Below are 19,176 nucleotides of genomic sequence, written 5' to 3'. Positions count from 1 at the left end.
AAAAATGTTATTGTGATACTAAGGGCATCTTTCTTTTGAGGAATATTTATCCTCTTTTTCCAGGAACCTTAGCCTTGCTAATAATAGATAAGACAGGATAAGAGTGCTGGACTGCTGTGTGCTGCTTGGACACACTCCTCGCTTTTGAGGGAGCGTAGATTCCTGCTCTGGATCACACTCTGTGCACTTTGCTGTCTTTTCCTTGTCAAGAGGACTGTTGTTTGTCATTCTCTTCTCTATGAAGTAATGCTGAGTGAGCGTATGCTAGAAGTTTTCCAGTTTGATCAGGCGGTGTGATTCACTTTCGTGTCTTCTTTGCAGCTTCCTTAGTTAACCCTTTCCAGAAGGATAACTTCTCTCAAAATACAACTCGTGGTATCCCCACATCTTTTATCACTTTCTTCTGAATAAAAAAAGTATGTCAACAAAGCAGAAAAAAAGGCTTTCTTTTTAATTTCCTCTGTGTGTTAGAAAACAACGTTTGGTGTTGTCGTATTCTGAAGCTCTGAGGATTAGATTTTTCAGCGTGTGATGATGGATTCAGTATGAAATTCAGATATGTTCTTGTACCTGTTTTTTTATTTGTATTTTTTAATTTCAGAGGAGAATCATTATTTGCAGGCGAGGTGATAGAACTGTGCAATTAGACTTGCTTGCTTCAGGAAATATAATGATGTCATGGATCCAAGTCTTAAGAGATTCCATATTACAGAAAGTCTTTAATGAAAAAGTGCAAGTGATTGCATCATACCTTGAGCATGAAAGTGATTTTCTAGCTGATGCTTTCAAGGATGGAACTTTGTAGGTTTTATCTAAGGCACTGGGCCTGGTGCTTTAGCACCTAGTTTGTGGTTAATCTGGAACAAATGCTGTTGCCATTTTAATTAAGGGACAGGAGCATGTAATCTGAGACAGTGAGGTTGTTCTTCAAGAATCACAGAATCACAGAATTGTAGGGGTTGGAAGGGACCTCCTGAGCTCATCGAGTCCAACCCCCCTGCCAAAGCAGGTTCCCTACACCAGGTAGCACAGGTAGGCATCCAGGCAGGTCTTGAACATCTCCAGAGAAGGAGACTCCACCACCTCCCTGGGCAGCCTGTTCCAGTGAAGAAGAAATCAAGAGAACTTTGGTGGTTTTTTTCTCCTTTACATGAATGTCATGACTGATAAACTTTTCAGACCTTCTTTACCTTTTTTCAGAGGTAGAAAAGGAAATGTGCCAAAAACCTTGGGGGGAAGAAGACCTTTTGCAGGTCAGCTTTGATCTTGAGACTAAATACCTACTTAGATCAGTATCAAATTGAAATAATTTGTTCTTTTTAGTTAGCAAAATACATTGAAAGGTTCTGTCCTGGCATGTCTTCAAGGCACATGAGGCCATGGTCATATGTAAATAAAAATAATTTAATGCCCACCCTGTGGCCCCGTACTCAGTCCTCTGAATGTAACAGTTGTCAAGCCTGCTTCTTATGTTGACATATTTCTTTCTACTTAATTTCTCTTTTTTCTTTTTATTTCCAGAAAGTCTTTTCTTACAGTGACCTATTTTTCTTAAGCCTTCCTGTCTTAACAACAGTGGCTAAATTCCTTACCACTTGAGATGTTTTGCAGACTAATTCTTGGTTAGAACTCCCTCAGGAAATGAATTACATTTCCTGCTGTAGCCTTTGCCAGAGAGGGAAAGAAGGAATGTATCTTGAAATTACCTCTAAGCTCTCAGCAGTAGCAATTTTGAAAAGTGTTAATTACTTGTACCCAAAAGGCTGAACCAAAAGCCTTGTAGATTATAGGGAAAGTGCCCTGTGTGCTCTTTATTGTGCTGGGCTCAGTACAGAAGCTAGTCAAGAGGGGAGGACCTCAGTCTTTCTCTCCTTTTATCCTCCAGAGCTTGTTTTCATGAAGATCAATTCTGGAGTTGTGGCAGGTACAGACACAGTTTATTCCAGAATAATACAACCTTGAATTTTCTGCTTTGCCACTGAAGACTAAAGAAGCTAAGCTGTGAATCTACAGAGTGTCCACACTGTGATTTGTTGAGGAGCATCAGTTAAGTTTAAGTCCTACCTGGATTGTAATTGCCTTACTGGTCCTTAAAAGCTCACAGTGCAGGAGGGCTTGGAACCACTTAAGCATAATGCCTCTGTTGGCACAGGTTGCAGTGCCAAGCTAAACTTTGACTTGTTTCTACCATAGTACAACTCACTTTCTACTAGCAGAAAGAAAGGTACCTTCACGTCTTACCTCTCAGCAATTACAGGAGATTATCTTAGAATCACAGAATGGTTTGTGTGGGAAGGGACCTTAAAGCCCATCCAGTTCCAAACAGCTGTACGGAGCAGCTCGGGCTGCCCAGGCCCCATCCAGCCTGGCCTTGGGCACCTCCAGGGATGGGGCACCCACAGCTCTCTGGGCAGCAGTGCCAGGGCCTCCCTGCCCATCTGATGTCTTACTTGCTTTAGATGCACACGTGCAATAATTGCTGAGAGTTACCTTCCCTGCAATTTTTTGTTTATGTATGTGAAAGTCACACCTTTGAAATGTCTGGCTGGGATGTGGTCATCGGGTTTTCCTTTGGGCTTTTTCCAGTTTCAGATGTTCACCTAGATTGTGTCCATATTGACAGTGTCAAGATACTGCAGATACTGTAGTGAGCAGATGTCAGAGCTGTGCCATTTCAGGAGTCACAGGACTCGAGACAAAGATGATACGATACAGTGTCGTGTAAACTGATTCCTAGACCTCTAGTGATGACACATATTTCATTATTTCACAGGTCACCATTTAAACCTTGTTTTGTTTGGATTGTTTATTTATTTTAGATATTCCTCTTCACATATACTTTGAAACATTATTAAGGAAGGATGACGTCAAGGGAGAACCTGTTGATGCCTCGTATCCTGGAGTGGAGTTTAAAATAGCTCCAGAAAATGGTACGTAAGGCAAAATAGCGTAATGTTTGCAAGACTGTTTTTCATTAGTTTGTCCCAAAAACGTTCAATTTGTAAATTTAGCAAGGGCAGTTATCAGAGAAGGTAACTGGCCAGGGATTTAGGTGGAAGAGGAATCTCTAGAACACAGGTACTGCAGTTACGCTGAAGCAATCCCATCAGGAGGGCACCAGCACAGTGCAGGGAGTTTGGAGTACGAGTTCTCTGCAAACACAGGTGCCCCACTGCAGTGCTTTTAATGTTTGGATCCTTACCTGAAGTTTGCCTTTTCCGCTGTAAAGAGTTCACCAGGATTGCCTGGAACTGCAGCCACGGAGAATAAGTTCACTTGATATTTGCTTTTTCTGTTGTAGACTATAACCATCATAATGTTGCTCTCAAACGATGGAACAATAGCTGTTTATCTAATTCCAAATCTCAATCAGTGTCAGGAACATCTGAGCAGCTGTCGGAAGGAAGAAAGAAAAGACATCTAAGTGAGACAGCAGTGGGTAAGAGAAAAACTGTTGTTTAAGACACTTTGTTCAAGTGTACGTACTGTATAAATGAGTTTGTCATTGGGCTTTTGTGAACAAATTCTGAGGTGTCTCCAAAAAGGGAAGTATTGCAAAACTCTTCAGGAGTAAAGGAATGGACTTAAAATGCCAGGAGAAGTAATGTGCTATTGTAAAGCACCATAATCCTTCTCCTTTTTTCTTCAGTGTGCATTGCAAAAGGAGGCAAGCTTCTGCATTTTATTTTTGGAATGCTCTTTAAGGAAGCTGCTTAGCAGTCCCACTGTGTTTTTGTAATGCTGGGTGTCATTATTTTCATGATGAATTTTTTTATAGTAGCCTAGTGAAACTGACTGAATTGCAAAGTTATCTGTCAAATCACGTGCCCAACCAAACATTTACTATTCCTGGCATCTTTGGTCAGCAGTGCTTCATTTCTTGTCTACTGTCATTTGTGGTTCTGGTTTCCTTCCAGGCTGTTAGGAGGACTTGTGGGTAACCAGTGCTTATAATTAGTGTTTTCACTCGTTACCTTTATATTTTAAGCCACTGAATCTCCACTTCAGCAACAGGTAAATTAATAGAAGCTGCCCTGAAATCTCTATAGAGCCACGAAGAGCAATGTGATCATACAGACAGGAAATTCAACACGCCCATGTAGATTTAAATAGCATCTTACTTCTCCAGGCCATTGGGATGTAAAATCTAACAGATTCTATTACGGATTCATTTATGTGAACTTTGGGAAAACTTTTGGCAAAAACCCTCCCAAAAGATACAAGGAAAAATGATAAGTAGGAAGGCAAACTGTAGTAGTGTAAAATGTCCCCTAGGAAAGAACTAAAATCATCAGTTAGCATGATGGGAAAATACACTTCTAGCAGGGATCTGGGTAAAGCTGTAATCCAGGTAAAGGAACACAGGTGTGGGAATTGCCACAGAGAGAATTCAGCCAAAAGTTGTGATGTGCTTGAGAGCAAGAAGAAAGCCAAGATGCCCCCAAAGGCAGGTGCTGACCCAGCGCTCCTTGTAACCATGCTGCTTCCCCAAGTGAGCTGTCGTGCACTCTGAGAGCAACAACTGGAGATACTGGGAGCACCAGAGAGAGAACATCTTGATATAAACCTTCTGAAGATACAGTTAGTGCTCTGCTAATAGTATTTGGCTACTCAGGGTAACAGAAAAAAAACTATCTTCTATCATAAGGATCACAGTTTCCCAATGCCAGAGAACTGCTTTGTAGTATAGTTGTGAGTAGCAGCAGCAGTTCCAGTTTATTAGTGCTATGGGTGTAGTACTACATATTTATTCCTAATTTGGGCTCTGTCTAGGAGAAATTATCCATGGAGAAGGTCAGCCTGATGAACAAGGCCAAAAATAAAAGCTGTGTGCCAGGGAGCTGCAGTGCTGCATGGGAGATGGGAGTTCGTGTCCTTGACCCGGCCTGTTTGGATGTAGGATCTGACTTAGCTTTTCTTTTTTCCAGTTGGAATCTGCTGCTTCTTTTTTATTAGTTGTTAATTCGTTCTCTTTTTTTTTCATCTGGGCATTACGGTAGAAGGAAAGCAGAACGCTGGTGGTTATCTGCTGAATCCTCTTAAATGCTGCTTCCACTGAGACTAAATAAGAGTAAAGGGGAATTAGGATTTGTCTGGAGCAGTGGGCCAGTGCTAGAAGAAACCACACATGGAGATGGAGGAAATAATTTTGTTTGTCAGCCCCGCTGCCAGTTTTGTTTCGTTGTTTGCCTGTTTATCCAGGAGGAATCTGTCAGTCACGGATCGGTACATCGGAGAGATGAAGTGCTCTGAGGGGATGCTGGGAAGCATTCTTCTAGGTCTGATTGGATTTGCTGTGTGTAGTCTAGGATGGTTTCTGTAATAAGAAGCAGGATTTGCCCATATGAAGTTGGTTCCAGCAGAAGAAATCCTTTGTAGAAGGAAAGGGACGAGCTTTGTGGAACGGCAATGACAGGATGAGTAACAAGTGTTTATTTAGACAGCTTTTTTTTAGTATTCATTAAATCTCAAGTGGATAGCTGTGGGCTCCTAGAAATGACTTTACTATTACTGTATGGAAAAATATCCTTGGTCTAATAGACAACAGTCGGTATGCATTTTTTTATTGCTGTTCTTTCGTGACAGGCGAACGTAATGGTAGGTTTGAGACGTTCTCCTTTCAACATGCAGAACCAGAATCCCCTGGCAGTTTTGCAGCCGTGACCAATATCAATGCGATGTCTAGGCCCACTCACAGCACTTCATCACAGGTAAAGGAAAAATGCATCACTGCCCTGGCTGAAATGTTAACGGAGTTGCAAACAGTCATCAAAAATGTGTGCCCTTTTTATCTGATGTAGGGTTAAGTTACAGTAAAGAACCTTCTTTACGTTAAGTAATGGAGTATCTGTGCTTGGAAAACAGATAATTGTTTGTTAAGAGTTTCACAGATAATAGAACTAAAGCAAGCATTTCAGTTACTGGCACTGGGCCTTTCATTTTACTTTTTTTCAGATTTCATTGAGTATACCCTAATTTATACTTCTGGGTTTACACAGGAGCTCTTAAAACACTTTCTACTTGGTGCAAAACGTGCACCGAGTGCAAATACAGTCACAACACTTGTTAAGCCTCAGCTTTGCTGTTTGAAATCTCTGTGCAACTCAGCCTCTGGTATAGAAATTTTCTGAGGAGCAGCAGAGCTCTGATTCACCAAAATCCCTGAAGAAACTTTGTTTTAATTCTATTGGAAGTACTGAACAAATTCATTTTGCTACTCAGGTTTCAGGCCCCCAGTTCTGTTTGGCCTATTGCTGTGCTGGTGCCTGCTGAGTTTTAATCTGGTGATGATGGCTGGAGAACTGAATTCTGATACACATCTTCCAGGCAATTTTGGCCATGCACAGATCTCTTATTACTCTTCTTTGATGAAGCCATCTTTGAACAACACCTAAATCAGCATTTTAGAATAGATCTCTTTCCATTACCATTCAGCTAAAAATTGAGATATCTTATTATGTACTACATCCTGATTTAAAGCTAAACTTTCTCTGGTAATCAAGGAAGCTCAGTTTTTAGCCTTACAGGATCCATGCACTACTGAGCACAGAAAACCAGGAATCCTGATGTGATCATGGCAAAGAAATTCAGTTATGAAGAAGGGAGCATTAAATTTGAAGATCTCTTAAATATTCAAAATTGACTGTAATTGAAATTAGGGAAATACCCACTGATTTCAGAAAGAGTTATGAAAGCAAGGAGTAGATCTTAGTGATAAGATAGTTTTAAGATCATTACACCTCCAGAATCTCTTGAAGAGTTTCTTCTTGTGCACTCCTGTTATTTCTCAGTTAACTTAGTTCCTGTGTTGTAAGCTGATGAATCTTGAATTGACTCTATTATACAGCATAACTCCAGGAGGAGGCTGAGAAGCGAGAGCTCCTATGATATAGACAACATTGTTATTCCAATGTCACTGGTGGCACCATCAAAGTTGGAGAAACTGCAGTACAAAGAAATCCTGACGCCAAGGTTTGTCCATGACCTCAGTTGCAAAGAAAGTGGCAAAATGAATGTGACAGCATCAGTGCTACTGATAATTTGTATTAGATAATGTTACAATACTGAGGCGATCTTCTCATGAGCTTGGTGGTTGCTTTTTAATATGCATTTCAATTTGTGCATAGAAGTGGGTAAAAAGATGGGTGGTAGGAGGACTGGTCAGCTGATGGCACAAGGGAAATAAAGCAATAGGCACAGAGTAATGGCAGATGCAGAGACTGGCTAAAAATAGAAGGGATTTTATATGATTTTAATTGTAGTGATACTTGTAGTCTTAAGTATGCTATTGGGCTGACCCTCTCAGCAGTTACGTGGAGATTGCTGTCTTTTGTGTGCATTTGGTTCATTGAGACCCTGGAGCGTGTCCAGAGAAGGGCAACAAAGCTGTGATGGATGAGCACAAGTCTTATGAGGGAGCTGGGCATGTTCAGTGTAAAGAGGCTCAGGGGAAACCTTACAGCTCCCTACAACTCCCATAAAGGAGGCTGTGGTGAGGTGGGGGTCGGCCTCTGCTCCTGCATAACTACGATGAGAGAGAATGGCTTTCAGTTGCACCAGGGAAGGCTCAGGTTGGATATTAGGAAGAAAGTATTCTCTGAAACAGGCTGCGCAGGGAGGTGGTGGAGTCATCATCCCTGGAGGTGTTCAAGAGATGTTTAGATGTTGTACTGTAGAACATGGTTTAGTGGGGAAATACAGTGGCAGGTGAACAGAGGGACTTCATAATCTTACAGGTCTTTTCCAACCTTGGTGACTTTGTGATTCTTTACAGCTGAAACAATGACTTAGCTTTTAGGTAAATTGACTTCTCGTTTCATTTCTAGCTGGAGAGTCGTTGAATTAGAGCCTTTGGACAGATCTCATGTAAATGAAGAAGAGGTAAGCTATATTTTAATTATACCAACTGCATGGTTAAACTGGATGTGTAATTGGGATAATCAGTATATATTTTCTAAAGACTTTGTACAGATCCTGGTAAATTTCACATTTCATAGTACTGGGTCTCAGAACTTGGGAATATGTCCTACCCCAATCTACCAGACCCTGTAGTGGATGACAGAAATGCAAGAACCTCCATTAATAACTGCTTTTTCATCTAGCTCCTATGTCACTTACTATTGGCAGTCAGAGCTCACGTAGGGTCCTCTGCTCCTGAGCACTCAGCTATTGGGTCTGCTACTGTGACTGTCCCTGGAGCTACCTGTGCTATAACGTCTCTTGTCCTTTTCCTTCATGGCCATTTGCCATGGCCTCTTGCCCTCCAAGAGGTAATTTGGCATTTTGCCTGCAGGCCCAGAAGGTTCCTCAAGTCCTCTTGTCCGTGTTCTTTCAACCCTCCCGCTGGAAGCAAACTTCTCTGCTTTCTCAGGAGCAGCATAACCTTTGGCATTTCCCGCTCGTCTTTTTGCCACGTCTGCACACCGTGTGCCACTACCGCTGCTTTCTCCAGACGTAAAAATGCCCCTTTTTCCTTCAGGGAACGCCTGTGGACTTAGAGGCTGAGGGGTTCCTTTCTCCCCTAATGATGAGCTTCAGCCTAGCTCCAGTGTGAACCTAACAGCCGGTTTGCTCTCTAGGCTGCTTTTCTGTTCTTCCTGTCTTACTGTGGCTCCTCTTCGAGTGTCAAAAGACAAACCTGCCTTTGCACATCTGTAATCTCTCTCCAGTCTCTGCTACAGGCCATTACGGACTGCTGTAGCTATAGGATTAGCATTTATACTTCCATCCATGATATCCACTCTTGAGCTTACCTTTCAGAACATCCACGACCAGAGCTTACAGGCCTTATTATTAGGACAGTTCTGCATTTATGTAGCAGTACAGAAGATAATGCTAAACAGTGCTGAACAGGCTTCAGGGTGTCTCTGTGTGAAGCGTGTGTGCTTATTGTTAAATGGCCCTCCCAGTACATTTGTGTTTGGCATTCCTAGTTCAGCCTCCATGATTCATCACTTGGCCAGGAAATAACTTGAGTACAATAAAGCAGCTTTGCCTCCTGCTGTGGTCCGCTGCTTCAATATTGTCTGTCAGCTGCTGGGTAGAATAAGAGGGATGTCAGATGAGGAAGATGATAAAGAGCTTCTCTTTTCTAACTTGTCCTTTGCCAATTTTCCCCCTTTCCTTTGGATCGTATTAATTGGTTTGGATGTTTTTTGAGCCCTGAGAAAAGGTGGTTGTCTGATCTTAAATCTCCCATTGCCTTGCTTAGGTTTTGGGCTGACTTAGTTCTGAAGCTTGAGAAAAGGCATGAGAGAACAGGAGCATTACCTTTTCTTCTCACATTCTGACTCTCTTGAAGTTCTTCCTTGTACTAACATCAAGGTGAGCTTCAGCAGATCATTGTGGAAGAAGAGAGAGGGCAAAATGTGCTGTCTGCTTCTGTAGAAATGTAAGCTTTTTCTTTGCTTTTCTACAGAGCACCTGGGGTGGTGCTATAAAATAGTTGTCTTTCTGTTGTCTTCTGTCCAGCTAAATTTAAAACTCCTTCTGTCAACCAGCAGTTAGGATCTCTTCCACTTGATGCAGCAGACTTGTGCCCAGAGTTTCCACAAGTTAAAAACAAGCAAGAAGTCCCAAATTTGTCAGGTTCTACAGGAGCTGAACTTGCAAGGATAGGAACTCAGCAGTTCCCCATTCACAACAATTCGAGTACAGAAGTCTTACCTTTTTGGGGTACCTCGTTCTTGTGTCTGGAAATTTTGGACAAGCAGCATTTGTGTTTCCTGCATGTATGACTTTGCAGCCTGTTATTGCTTCAGTGCAGGGGAGGGTGTGGCATGGGCTTTCCTGTTTTGTTTTGTCTAGGTTCAAGTTTCTGGCAAGGCAAGGGTATAGAATAGCGTTGAAGTTTATTTTGTAGTTGTTCAGTAATGACTTCAGCATAATTATTTCTGTGATTAGTTTGGTGAAAGTGTTTCTATGGTGTATGACTTAGTGCTTCCCATGAAGCAGAAGAGCGAAGCACTGATTTTGTTTTGACAACTTTTCAGAAATATTCCTGGTTATTTATTTTGGTGCTGTTCCTGCTCATTCAAGGTGAATGCCCGTTGACTTGTAGCTTAGCTAGGTGAGATGGAGAGAATTCACATCTGAATGGAAGCAAGGTCTTGTTCTTTACATGAGCTCCTGAGATCTGCTTCACAAAGAGACCTTTGCTCTCAACATGACTGCCAGAACCTTCTGACAAGTAATGACAGTTCCTAGGCCTTTTTTCAACCTGTTCTTAGTGAGGAAAAAAAAAATCAAAGTGCTCCAGCCACAGTAAGTATAAATTAACCTAACGTTGGTGTAGGAAACATATAAAGTCTTAGGGAGGAGCAAAGGCTGTATCGAATCAAGTAAAGTCCTGGTTTATGCTGAGGTAATGTGATTTTGTCTGTGGAACAAATAATACTTTTAAAATCAACTCTATTAGTGGTCAGTCTTGGATGGAATAGAGTAAAACTTAAATAAGCAAGTAGTTAAATCTCTGCTATCAGCCACGGAAGAGGTACAGTAAGGCTTATTTCAGTACTGCAGAACTCTTGGCTAGGAGAGGAATGTGGGCTTTGATTTTGAAAGGAAGCTCATTAAAAATGAAGTTTCTTCCCCTCATGAAAAGTCCTGGCAATTTGCTAAGAAAAGTATTTTCAAAGTCCAAGTTTTTCTTTCGGAATTATCTTTTGTTTGCACTTCAAAGGAAATTGAGCACACAGAAAAATCCTAAACGTTCCCTGAGGGAATAACGCTTTGGTAGTCCATAAAATTCCCACTTTTGCACTGTACATCACTGACCTTGGGAAAGAGAAATCTAAACTGAGGTGCAGACCCTGAGCGATGCCATCCAAGGGACAGAACTGGTGAATTCCAGAGAGAGGAGGAAACACATTAGGTTGACTTCCATGAAGGGAAATCAACAGCTAACAAAGCCGTTTGTGTTCAACATAAATACATAAAAGCAGTGAGGAGCCTTCAAAAAGAAATCATGAGCCGGGCAAACAAAGCAGGCTTGTTTGTCTGAAGGTTCCTGTTGAGTGCTGAGCCGAGGAGGAAGCAGGCAGCTACAGTTTTAGCAAATGGCTCCCATGGCCAATGCAGACTGCACTGAACTGCAACTCCGGGGCCCTTTTCATCGACCCAGATGAATTTTGCTGTGGGGCTGTAGTTCATGACCACAGCTTAGGTAGGAGCTGCGGTCCCTGGGAAGCTGAGGAATGCCACTATCCGATGTGTTTGCAGCAGCATAAATGTGTTGCAGTATTTTGCATTTGGAGCCATAATGGTAATGCACCGCTTCAGTGCTGCAAGTCTTCATGCAGGGAATGGCTTCTGCAGAAGACCTGGGGGCATCAGTTGTCCGCTGCAGCATAAATGCAGCTGACAGCCTGTCTGTCTGTTTCTGACAGAGCAGTAAAGATTCTGCTTTTTGCCTCTGTGTTTTTTCAGATGGAATCAGAAGATGAATCGTGTTGCTTGTGTAACAGCCATGAGAACTTTGTTTTTACAGAACGTCACATTTATTTTCCATGACCCTCAGTTCTTGGTATAGTTCTTGTCCAGGGATGATCTGGCAATGCATTTATGAACAGGAATTGTTGTTTCCTAGAATTTCGCTGCTTTTGAGTTGGGAGCAGCTGGCACAGAAAAGCATGGCTGCAGCAGTCATATGCTCTTGCCAGCCTTAGCTCTTAGGTGAACTTTGAGGTGGCTGAATGGCTTGGAGCACTCCGAAACAATTCTGAGCAGTGCTGGAATGGCCCAGCCAAGAGCTCACCTGATCTGGGGAGGGAGAGGGATGGGCAGCACCGTGCTCCTTGCCCAGCTACCTCTAAGCAGCAGGAGAAATGAAGACGGCTCTTTCAAAGTGAAGGTCGGAGAGGAGTGTTTTTTTGCATCGGGGGTGTTTGTATCTAAAAGACTGGCTGGTTTGACTGTGAGCAGTCAGTTAAAATACAGTTCTGCTAGGTTTGTGTGAAGCCGTACCTGGGTCGTGCAGATCAGTCGCTGAGAAGTGCTCTCTTCAAAGCAGAAGCGATTTTCTGCTTGGTTTCCTAGCAGGAATGCAGCACCTCAGGTTTGCTGTGTGCCTCTCTGTGTGCAGCTATCCCTGGCCTCATAAGCTCAGACCTATTGCTCTGTGCTTAAAGAGCACCTGGCAAATCCTTCTGCCTCCCAGCCCCCTCTTGCAGCAGGCTCTGGAAAGTTCTGCAATTTCTGCTCCTCTTCTTTAGAAATACCTGTCCTTTTAATTTGCTGCTTCCCACCATAGAAAAACATGTGTTAGGTGGAAGGGGGAATAATTTCTGTGTCAATTCAGATCGACCACAGGCACACGAAGAAATAATCTGTGACAGCATCCCATTATTTTGACGTGCCTTCATACTGCAAGCATGCATCATCCTCTCTGCTGGTGTGTTCAGCGAACAGAGCTCTGTAGAATTACACATAATACCATCTGTCTTTGTTTCTAGAGAAGTTCCTAATTACAGCAGCAGCCGTGTCTCCTTCCTTTCTCATTGCAGGCAGAAGATCTGTCAGATGAAGTGTTTTCCTCACGTCATACAAAGTATGAAGAAAGAGAGCGAGCGAGGTGGTCGCTGTGGGAGCAGAGCCGCTGGCCCAGAAGGAATAGCAGGCAGGTGGACTGACTGGGGCGGGGGTGTTCCTGCTCAATGGGGAACTGTGACAGAGAAAACAAGGGCACTCCTTGTGAATTAGCTCGTCAGGGACAGTACCACGTCTAATCCTTAGTTGAAAAAAGAATGCCATGCAATTCTGAAGCACGTAGAACCTAGGAAATTTGGTGTGACCCTGATTAAGGTTTTGTTCCCATGCTGATCAGTTTGTGTCACTCCCAGCTGTGACACTATGCCACACTCTGCAGCAGGAGCCCTTCTTCACTGACCTGACAGGCTGTGCCAAGGACCTTATGCTTAAGCAGTCGTGTGCTGGTAATGAAAAGGTTAATTATCACAGGCCTGCTCTCTGGTGCAAAACTCCCCCTGAAACTCTTGAGAGCAATAGCGCATGTAAGAGTGAGCATCCTACAGCTCTATCTGCAGTTCAGCACTGGGAAAATGATTCCCATAAATGGCTTCACAATCTGCCAGGACAGAAACAGTCCTATGAATGTTGTGTTTTTGCCATTCATCAACAACTGTGTCTGTTCTTCACTGAAAGTGAACTGTGATCATATGAATAAATACGCAAAGTTAGCTTCGTCTGTGTGGTAAGACTGAGAGTAACACCTATCTTATGCACGCTAGGGGAGCCCATAACCTGCTGTTCTGGGCACAGGGGGAAGGCAGCATGGTTTGAATCAGGAGCCTGCAAGCAATGCTGTGCTCCCAAGCAGAATCAGCCCCCAGCTGTTGAACAGCCAGAGCGTGGCTCTTCCAGCCATGTTTATTCATTTTTGTCCTCTGCACAGCACTCTTTGCTGGGTTGTTGAGAACCACGCGTTTTCATTTCTTTCTGTTTAAATAAGTAAAGCACAGATAGCACATACAGACTGCTTTCAGTGTTGTAAAAGGGCGGGAGCCAGGCATTAAGACTCTTGCCTCTTTTATCCCATGCTAGATCTTACAGCAAAAATGCTGATGGACGACACGGCCAAGATGTGGTGCAGAAGGACCACCCCAGCAGCTCCTGTGCCTCGCTGCACTGTGCTGCCGAACCTGTTCCCGACCTGACTCCTGAAGCCCACGGCTCTGTTTGTTCAGGGATTGCACAACTCCGCAGGGAGAGCCAGGAAGCAAAGGTGGGTGGTTCTGGTAGCTTCCAGTCCGTTCAGGACCCCAGTGAGCACCGGGTCTTAGTCTAAATCTTGGAGCTGGAGCGTATCTGTGTCCCTCCTTGCCGTCACTCTGGTTTGCGTGGAGCGAGTGCAGTGCTCCTGTTTAGATACGTATGTTTGATGAATGAAACCTAACATTTGTCAACAGATAAAGTTTTCACAGCTCAGCAAACACAGCACATGTTTTAGAGGTGAGTGTGGCAGGCCTGGGCTCAGGGCTGCTCAGTCTCTCCTCAGGGCCGTTGGCTGCTGTTCCAGACAGGCCTGAGCGTGTCAATGCCAGGTACTGATGTCTGGCAGCAGGGAAGAGAGCCTTCCTCTTCCCATGCTGTGCCCGTACCGTCACAGCCCTGTTACTAGTTCAAAACCACACGAGGCCAGCTTATGTGGACAGCTGGTACCTCATAGTGCTGTAGTCTGTATCTGAAGAGCCCTGCAAACTGTCGTAGAGAACGAGGTTCTCTTGTAACTTGATAGCAGATCATTCTGCACGCAGCTCATCAGTTCAGACTCAACCAAAATCCCTTTTTTCTCCCCTTCTCTCTGATTTCAGTCTGGGCTGTGGGAACTTCGAGTTTTTCCACTAAAAGATGAAGAGGTGGAAGCTTTACTGTGCCAAGATCAAGTAACAAATCAGACTGAAATGTCAAGTGCAGCTTTCCCCAGCGACTCTCCCTGTGCTCCATGTACACCCATTGGTTTGCCAGACAATGGCCTTCCACCACGAAAACAATCTACAGAAGAGTCAGAAGACAGCGAAAATGTTTGCCTGGGAATCAACAGTACAAGAAAGCAAAGGTGACAGGGAGTAATGTGGTTCATTAAGAAAGCCAATTAAGGTGGAGAAAAGTGTAAGGTAAAATCTCTCTTGTTCACACAGCATATGACAGCACAATTCAAAACCTGTACGTTAGCTGCATATAATATATTTTCTTTCTTGCTTTGTAACAGGCAGGATAATTCCCAAAGACAACACTTTCTTCTTCCTGAACCCCAAGAGAAAGTAATTATTTCAAGCTGGAAGTCTAATATTCCCAGTGTTGGGAGTGAGCACACATAAATTGCTGGCAGCATTCACTGCTTTCTGTTGTCATATCGCCACATTTGTTAGTGATCATCCTTTTTTGTCTTGTTTGTTCTCAAATGCGTTTCTGGTTCCAGTCGATTCTGGTGCGACAGGATATGCTGTCAACCTTAAACCAACAACTTCAACTGAACACAGAAAAACTACTTGACCATATAGTGGGAGGAACAATAACCACTCATTATTTCCTGTGTGGCATGAACATGTGGCAGAAAATCCACCTCTCTTTAAATGCATGCGTGTAACCTGTGCGTAAGGGAAGGGCAGGTGAGAAGCAGCAGTTTGAAAGCAGGCGGTGTGGAAGCCTTGCCTTTAGCTTAAAATCTGTACTCAGCTCTCAGTAGTGCCAGGGCATGTTTTGTATAGACATCCTCAAGCAATAAGATAGAAATAGACCACTGCATTTCAATAGTCCATGTATCTGCTACTCAGAAAGTAGGGTTCCTGTTTGTCGTATGGCTATAGGGAATTGGAAGAGAAGAGGAGCTCTGAATATTGCATTCTGGGTCATCTCACTTCTTTGGTCCTTCAGTAGCAAAGGAGGCTCATACTATTTTGCTTTAATATGTTAAAGACAAAAAGTCTTGTAATTTCTGTACAGTGCCTTGCAAGAGTCTCTAAGTATGCCAACATTTGGTGACTAGCTGAAAAGGAAGAGATGGCTGATGGCTGGAAGACCGTAAGGAAAAAAGCCCAAAAGCTCTCCACTGTGATGCTGGGTAGAGTTTTCATTTCCCAGCGAGTTCACAGCGAGTAAAGAAAAGCAAGTTGTTTCAACTTGGATCTAAATAGGGTAGTTTGGGATGTATCTGCAGTCTCAAGAGGTATTAACAAAGATTAAGCATTGAATGTAGGTATAATTTACCAACAGGAAGTTCTTCTGTGTAGGACAGTTGAAGGCAATATTATAGGAGTCTCTGTTTTTGTGCAAAAGTTTCTTCTGTGTGTAAAAGCTGGAGCTGAATGGCACTGGACAGATGACCCAGTTATAGTGTCAATCCTTTTGGCGTTTTGTTGTTTTTTTTTTGTCAGAATGACAGGAAATATACACTGGACATCTGAAAACAGTTCAGTAAAGTTTCAACACTACAACCTATTGCACATTCTGATTATTTTTTTAAACATTTTTTTTAACACTGGTTTGTCTTAAACTTGAATCTTGCCTCAATGTCTGATACTATAATCTTTGATGCAAGGTTGTTTTTTTAATTAAAAGTTATTTCTATATATATATATACACATATATATATTGTTGTGCGTAGTCTGAATTTGCTGGCCTCCTAGAAGCGATGAATCAATAGTGATGCTTCCTCTTGGCACAGAGACCTCCTCAGCCAAAGCAGGGCTTTGCAGGCACACAGATGCCAGTGGCACGAAGCTGTGCTGCCATACCAAAGCTGCACTGGTGCTCTGAGGCCAAGGTTGCCCCCAGCACCCATCTACAGAAGTGAGCTTTGCGTCTCATCCTGCACGTGCATCTGCTGCTAGGAAAAGCCTTCAGAACGCTGAATGCCACCAGTGTTTGCAGGGCTCTTCCACTCTGTGCAGCCCTTCAGTAAGTGGGTGTCCATCCTTACCCACTTCACTGTAAGGTCAGGGCTTCCTCCCCTGTGATTCCTGACACACGTGAGCAGTTCTGCAGTTCAGAGCTGGGACGGAGCCACAGCAGGTAAGGCAGCCTGCTAGCTGCCTGATGTGTCCTGAAGATGCAGTCAGGAAATGGAAACATTTCCAGCATTGCATGGGAAGAAGCAAGAGGAGAGGGGTTTTCCAGACCTATTTGAGGAGAGGGAGCTGAAGAGGGTTGAAATGTAAGAGACAGATGACCCAAGTTTGGTCAGTCTCGCAGACTGCAAAGCTGCTCTGCATGGCTGTACAGCACCCAGCTGTGGTGTCCACTGCTGTACCCACTGAACCACTGTGCTGCTTTAAGGGTCAGCCTCCACTGTGCTGCTCTGAAGCAGCTGTTTGTTATCTTGCCAGATGCAAGTCAGCATAAGCAGAATTCCCTTTGTCCTCTCTTCATATGCATTTGCTCAGCCATTGTGGGAAACAGCGCCTCACAACACAACAAAACAGCTAGGCAAAGACAGGCTGAGCAGCCAGGAGACTGAAAAACATACTGGACAAACCATAAAAGTGCACATCTGGTCCTACCCCATCCATCCCCGTCCAAAGCCTTTCCCCTTACCCTCTGGCGCTCAGCTCACTCCACCAGTGAGCTGCAACCACCCACCTTGCACAGAGAGCTGCCCAAGCAGCCCCGGGCTGGAGATCCCAGCAGTGCACAGAGCCTCCCATCAGGTGAGCAGCATGTGCAGGCACAGCGGGCAAAGGCCGGGGGGGGTGGCCAAGAGGAAGTGGCAGCTGCTTTTCTCATGTCACTGCAAGAACACCTTCAGCCACAACACTGGAAGCAGTGTAGCAGCTGTTACAAAGGCTGACTGTTACACACAAACTTAAACATAAGCAGCAATCCCCTCTCCCAAAACTCAAGCGTTGCAGCTGCATAAAGAAAGCAGTTTCCCTGTCACCATTTTCAATAGACATATTCTGCTCCCTGCTGCTATGGGGGTTAAAGCACTTCGCCCCTGCATCCAGGTACCTTAGCAGAATTTAAGTACCAATACAAGCTTCTAAAACCCATTCAAACTAAACCACACATTTTTTTGAAGCTGTGCTAGGACCACACATCCAGTCCCAGCCTTGCTCAGGATGGGTCGAAGTGTATTTACCCTGTCCTCCAGTGCTGACACTGCCTCTGCTCCTCAGCTCCCCTGGCTGCTGTCCCTACGACTTGCCCTCAGTTTCCTCCTTCCACTGTTGCCAAAATTCTGATCTGTCAGAGCGCTGTAACAGTTCTGGTGTTTGCTGGGCCCTGTGGATACTAAGTAAGACTACTGGCTCTCCTGTTGGTGCTCAGCTGGAGTCCTGCTGCTGGGGTGCCTCTGCAGTAGAAACACATTACCAATACAGGAGAAGAGGCTTAAATGGCCACCTAACATACAACTTCCCTGTATGTATCAAGGCACTAAACCAGACGAGTGCTAGGCAGAAGAACAACCATTGCTACTGTTACTGCTAGAGATTGTGCAGCTCTGTGGTTACAATTAGCTTTAACCTGAGGCTTTTAAGAGGACACTGCCACAGTAACCAGCTGCACCGTGCATTCTGGATGGACTTACAGGGAAAGAAACAATTGAGCGATGTTCCTGTGTGTGTAGTGTATTTCACAGCACTGCTAAACCAAAACCCAGTGCAAGCACAAACTTGAACATTTAAACAGTGACAAAATGACTATGGCACGTAAAGAAAACATACTGCATTGTTCTACGCTCAGAACGCAGCACAGTGCCTTCAGTTAAATAGCACGACTTTGGGCCTGTTTTTTTTCCAAAGCAACGGAATGGTTTGATGACCCCTTCATCCCAGCTCCAGAGCAGCTGTAGGAGACAAACACTGCTTTCAACAGCATGAGAAGTCACGCTTCCAACTCCCGCAGTAACCCTCCATAGCTGTTTGTGTGCTGCTCAGCCTGCACTGCAGGTACCAGAGCTCTATTTCTACATGCACAATGCACTGGACTCCACCCAGCTGCTTTCTGGCCCTAATGCACACACCAGCCACACAGACTGTTACCTTGCCTAGCCAAGCTGTGGCTGCTGAGCTTTCTGCTGTTCCCCCAGGGCAGCAGACTGTGTGCAACCCTTCTGTCATTAGTCCAGGAAAAAATACCGCACAGAATACCATGGAAATTCAGAGGGAGCAAGGCTAACGAGAGCTTCAGGAGGAAAGTCTATCTCAAATGCCCTGCTAAGGTCTTCCTCCAGTTTTCAGCTCTCCTACTTCATGTGTCCAAACCAGACGGGACAGAGCAAACAAGTGGAAAGTATGAGAACTGCTCAGGCTGGTTACCAAGAGGACAGGTAAGCTGTTTTACAGTTAAAGAAATAAACACCTCTATCCCCTGCATTTCAACCTACATACAACGAAATCGCTTCTAAATCACTGACTTGGGTAAATGCATGAACTGAAGAGAGCACAGGTCAAGATAATGCATTTTAACTTCCTTCTACAGAATCCTGTCACTTGAATCAATATTTGAAAGGTAAAAAAATACTCCCCAGTTTTTGGGACCTGGAAAAGATGTTTCACCAACTTGTTTGGCATTTGAACCACTTCTGTAGGTCCAGTACTTCTGTGCAGTAAAAGCAAAACACAGAAGTGTTTCTGACAATCACGCATGGGATTCTTACACCTAACTGAGTGTGTTTTTCCCAAACTATTCATTGTTCGTAGCTTAAGGGAGACTCAC

The 19,176-nt window shown here is 43.9% G+C and overlaps 1 protein-coding gene across 8 annotated transcripts in view; it reads left to right on the top strand.

The window, feature by feature from the left end:
- The window catches only part of KANSL1L (KAT8 regulatory NSL complex subunit 1 like), a 57,541-nt gene extending 41,588 nt beyond the window's left edge, over positions 1 to 15,953 (top strand). For 6 of the 8 annotated variants that reach the window (XM_042874492.1, XM_042874494.1, XM_042874495.1 and 3 more), the window contains 9 exons: positions 2,820 to 2,930; positions 3,302 to 3,439; positions 5,587 to 5,711; positions 6,848 to 6,972; positions 7,827 to 7,881; positions 12,504 to 12,616; positions 13,561 to 13,741; positions 14,331 to 14,633; positions 14,729 to 15,953. In XM_042874492.1, coding sequence (XP_042730426.1) covers positions 2,820 to 2,930; positions 3,302 to 3,439; positions 5,587 to 5,711; positions 6,848 to 6,972; positions 7,827 to 7,881; positions 12,504 to 12,616; positions 13,561 to 13,741; positions 14,331 to 14,579 — 1,097 coding nt within the window. In that variant the 3' untranslated portion in view covers positions 14,580 to 14,633; positions 14,729 to 15,953. Of the gene's footprint in view, positions 1 to 2,819; positions 2,931 to 3,301; positions 3,440 to 5,586; positions 5,712 to 6,847; positions 6,973 to 7,826; positions 7,882 to 12,503; positions 12,617 to 13,560; positions 13,742 to 14,330 lie in introns of all 8 variants that reach the window. The other 2 variants (XM_042874493.1, XM_042874490.1) reach the window with 2 other exon arrangements.
- The last annotated feature ends 3,223 nt before the right edge of the window (positions 15,954 to 19,176 follow it).

Source organism: Lagopus leucura, unplaced genomic scaffold (assembly GCF_019238085.1).
Source record: "Lagopus leucura isolate 7727_CA_CO unplaced genomic scaffold, USGS_WTPT01 Super-Scaffold_100012, whole genome shotgun sequence".
NCBI classification, from domain to species: Eukaryota; Metazoa; Chordata; class Aves; order Galliformes; family Phasianidae; genus Lagopus; species Lagopus leucura.
The sequence above is the reverse complement of the archived record's forward strand: the minus strand, read 5'-3'. Positions and strand labels throughout refer to the sequence as shown.